At 38.8% G+C, this 3,801-nt stretch overlaps 1 protein-coding gene across 1 annotated transcript; it reads left to right on the top strand.

Moving 5' to 3' along the window:
- The first annotated feature begins 1,540 nt into the window (after window positions 1-1,540).
- On the top strand, window positions 1,541-2,344 carry LOC139846797 (uncharacterized). Its single transcript, XM_071836330.1, has one exon. The coding sequence runs from the start codon at window positions 1,541-1,543 to the stop codon at window positions 2,342-2,344; it is 804 nt and encodes a 267-aa protein (XP_071692431.1).
- Window positions 2,345-3,801: the final 1,457 nt, after the last annotated feature.

Genomic DNA, 3,801 nt, shown 5'->3' with positions numbered 1-3,801 from the left:
CTTCAATATGAAGTTCTTTAAAAAATATTGGGACTTGATCAAAGATGACCTCCTTAAATCTCTCAAATGGTTCTGGGCCAATTCGGAAATCTCCAAAGGATGTAACGCGTCTTTCTTCACCTTAATCCCAAAAAAATCCAACCCTATCGGCCTTAATGAATACCGTCCGATCTGTCTAATAGGTAGCTACTACAAAATCCTCACTAAAATTCTCTCCAATCGTCTTGCCAAAGTCATACACAAAGTCATAGGATCTGAACAAACCGCCTTCCTCAAAGGTCGCAACATCCTCGATAGTGTATTAATCGCAAATGAGATAATAGACGAACTAAAACGTAAAAAACAAAAAGGATTAATCTTTAAAGTCGACTTCGAAAAGTTTTTTGACTGCATTGAATGGGAATTTTTATTTAAAACCATGCAATTCATGGGATTTGGTCCAAAATGGATTAGCTTCATTCGAGCATGTCTCAACTCTTGTTCTATCTCCATACTGATCAATGGCTCACCCACCAAAGAATTTATTCTTGGAAGGGGAATTCGTCAAGGTGATCCCATTTTGCCCTTCCTTTTCATCATCATCGCTGAAGGTCTTAACATACTTACCAAAAGAGCACTAACTAATGGTCAATTACAAGGATTAAAAATCGGTCACGACAATCTCATAATTACTCACCTCCAATACGCAGATGACACAATTTTTTTGGCGAATGGAACAAAAGAAACGCAAAATATATCTCTGAACTCCTAAAATGCTTCGAAAAAATTTCTGGTCTTAAAGTCAATTTCCGCAAAAGCAAACTCTACGGTATTGGCACATCCCCCATTGAAACAGAGCTAATGGCCAGTTACATAAACTGCTCCGCGAGCTCTACTCCATTTACTTATCTCGGTCTCCCTATTGGCGTTCCCACCTCACACGCCTCCTCTTGGCAACCGATTGTCGAAAAATTCGACAAAAGACTATCAGATTGGGCTGCGAAATCAATCTCTTTCGGGGGGCGTCTCACGATCATTAAATCCATCTTAACCAGCATCTCACTGTATTACTTCTCCTTATTCCATGCACCAACCGCTATCCTTAATGTACTAGAATCTAAACGACGGAAATTTTTCGGGGGGGGGGGGGGGGGGGGGTTCCTCGAATGATAATAAAATCAACTGGATTAAATGGAACCAAATTATTTTACCATACGAAAATGGTGGTTTAAATATCGGGTCCCTTTTTGCTAAAAACATATCACTACTATGTAAATGGTGGTGGCGTTTTAGAAACGAAAACAACGCTCTATGGATAAAAATTATCAAAAGCATTTACGGGCCGGGGAGGGGGGGGTTGGATTCTAATGTTTTATGCAGGAACATTTCAGGTCGCACCATTTGGAAAGAGATTATTAAAGCCGGAAAAGTCGCGGATAACTTAGGCTCTTCCTTCTCTTCTTCGATCTCAAAGTGTATTGGCAACGGCACATCCGTCAGTTTTTGGCACGACATATGGATTGGTTCTGAAAGCCTCAAACTTGTTTTTCATAGATTATTCATGCTGGAATCCCACAAAGATGCAACTGTCGCCGAAAGAATCTCGAATGTCAACTCCACCTCGCTTGGAAATTGGAATTGGACCCGGTCACCGAGTGGTCGTGCAATAGATGATCTTACGGAACTCAATAACTTTATTTCATCCGTAAGCCTCTACGATTGCCCCGACTCATGGAAATTCACTCTGGACTCATCCGGCACTTTCACAACATCAACAATGTCAAAATTGATTAATGCATTAAAATATGGCGTTCACTCAAAAAGTATAACACTACCTCGCAATAAATTTGTCCCTCAAAAGGTCTTCATATTCTCATGGAGAGTCATCCAACAAAAAATTCCGGTTAGATGCGAACTCGACAAAAAAGGAATCGACTTACACACCATCTTATGCCCTTTATGCAATCAACATACTGAAACCATTGATCATGCGCTGATTAATTGCCACAACGTGACCTCAATTTGGCTACAAATACTAGATTGGTGGAATCAAATTAACACATCAATATCCAACATCAACGATGCCATCATCTCCGACCAAGGTCTCTCATATACCTCCATTGGTTCCTCTCTATGGCAAGCTACTAAATGGATTACTTGCTACATCGTATGGAAACATAGGAATCTAAAAGTCTTCAAAAGAAAAGAATGGAATCCCGCTTGGATCATTTCAGAAATTCAAACGCAAAGTTTTAGTTGGATCTCAAACCGAGCGCGAAAAAAATCCCCAATTGAATGGCATCAATGGCTCATCAACCCTTCATCATATGCGGTCTCGTCTACAAACCGCACCGGCATTGGTTAATACGTCATCTTGATAAATCCGGTAGTCTGTAGTTTCTAATTGGCTCATGAGGGTTAGATTAAATGGGTTAGTTGTCCGACAACTCTGTCGCCGCTTGATCGGCACGGTTTGTCTCCTCCTTCCCTGCTTGATTTCTCAAGTTCGTTCCCTCATGGCGTTGATTAGTCTACGATGCTCCTGATTATTATCACTTAGATTAGAATTCCTCTTCTTCCGATTCATGTTTATGTTTATAATATTGTATAGATGTATGTTTATAATATTGTATAGATGTGTGTAGGGGATGTAATGCTATATTCCGGGTTATAATAATAATTACTTTTGCTTTAAAAAAAAAAAAAAAAAAAGTTTACTAAAGTGTTTTAGAGATGTGTTGGGTCTGCAATTAAATCTTACATAAAGCAAGACCTATGGAATTAATGTCAATAATCAAGAGGTCAAATCTCTCTCATGGTTGCTATGTTGTTCAAGGTTCGCTTCAATTTTCTAATCTCGGCCTTCCGGTAGGAAAAGACATGAGGTTCTTAAACTCTTGGAATGTGATGATGGAAAAATTATTATTCAAATTACCCCTTAGAAAGCTAAAATGTTTTCAATTGGTGGAAGGTTAATGTTGGTTTAATCGGTACTTGGTTCACTTCCAATTTACAGTATGTCTATTTTTAAGATACCGAATGGTGTTATACAATCCCCTTAGGATCGATGAGACAAAATTTTTTCTGGAATATGCTTGATAAAAAACAATATCTTAGATCATATGGAACTAAGCTTTGGCATTCAAATCAAGAGGAGGATTGGGTATAGGAAGCTTGAAGGCAAAATATATTAACCTTCTATGCAAATGGTGGCAGAGATTCAAGATCGAAAGGAAGCACTATGGCTTAAGGTAATCATATCGATATACGGAGAAGATGAGGGATTGTCACATATCACGAGCAGCAAGAGTCACACTTCTGTATAGAAGAAACTCGGAAAAACAAGAAGTGAATGTGATGATTTGAGTGTAAATTTTACAAAAACCATTATATATAAATTGGGAGATGGCAATACATTAGCTTTTTGGCATGATCTTTGGTTACCAATCTCTCAGAATTCCATGCTCAAAGAATTTACTAGACCATTTTCTTTAGATAGTAGCGAAAATGCTTTGGTTAAGGATCGAGTGTGGAACGGAGAATCGGGGTTAAAAGGAACCTAGGAATGAAAAAGAATGGTGAGACGGAAGCCCTGGACGATCTGCATAACCTAGAGTCACTCTTGGGCTCATGTCCTAGTCTCGTGATACTTGGATATCGACCTTATGTGCCACTAGAAAATTCTCGGTATCAAAGATGCAGTCTCTAATTGAGAGTTCAATCTTTGGATGACTATAGCAAGTGGTAAGTTTGTGAGTTTGTAAGGAAAAAAAACTAGGTTCAAGTCCTCGTGCCCTTTTTTTTTCTTTTCTTTTTGTTCGC

Source organism: Rutidosis leptorrhynchoides, chromosome 1 (genome assembly GCF_046630445.1).
Source record: "Rutidosis leptorrhynchoides isolate AG116_Rl617_1_P2 chromosome 1, CSIRO_AGI_Rlap_v1, whole genome shotgun sequence".
In the NCBI taxonomy this organism is placed as follows: Eukaryota; Viridiplantae; Streptophyta; class Magnoliopsida; order Asterales; family Asteraceae; genus Rutidosis; species Rutidosis leptorrhynchoides.
The sequence above is the reverse complement of the archived record's forward strand: the minus strand, read 5'-3'. Positions and strand labels throughout refer to the sequence as shown.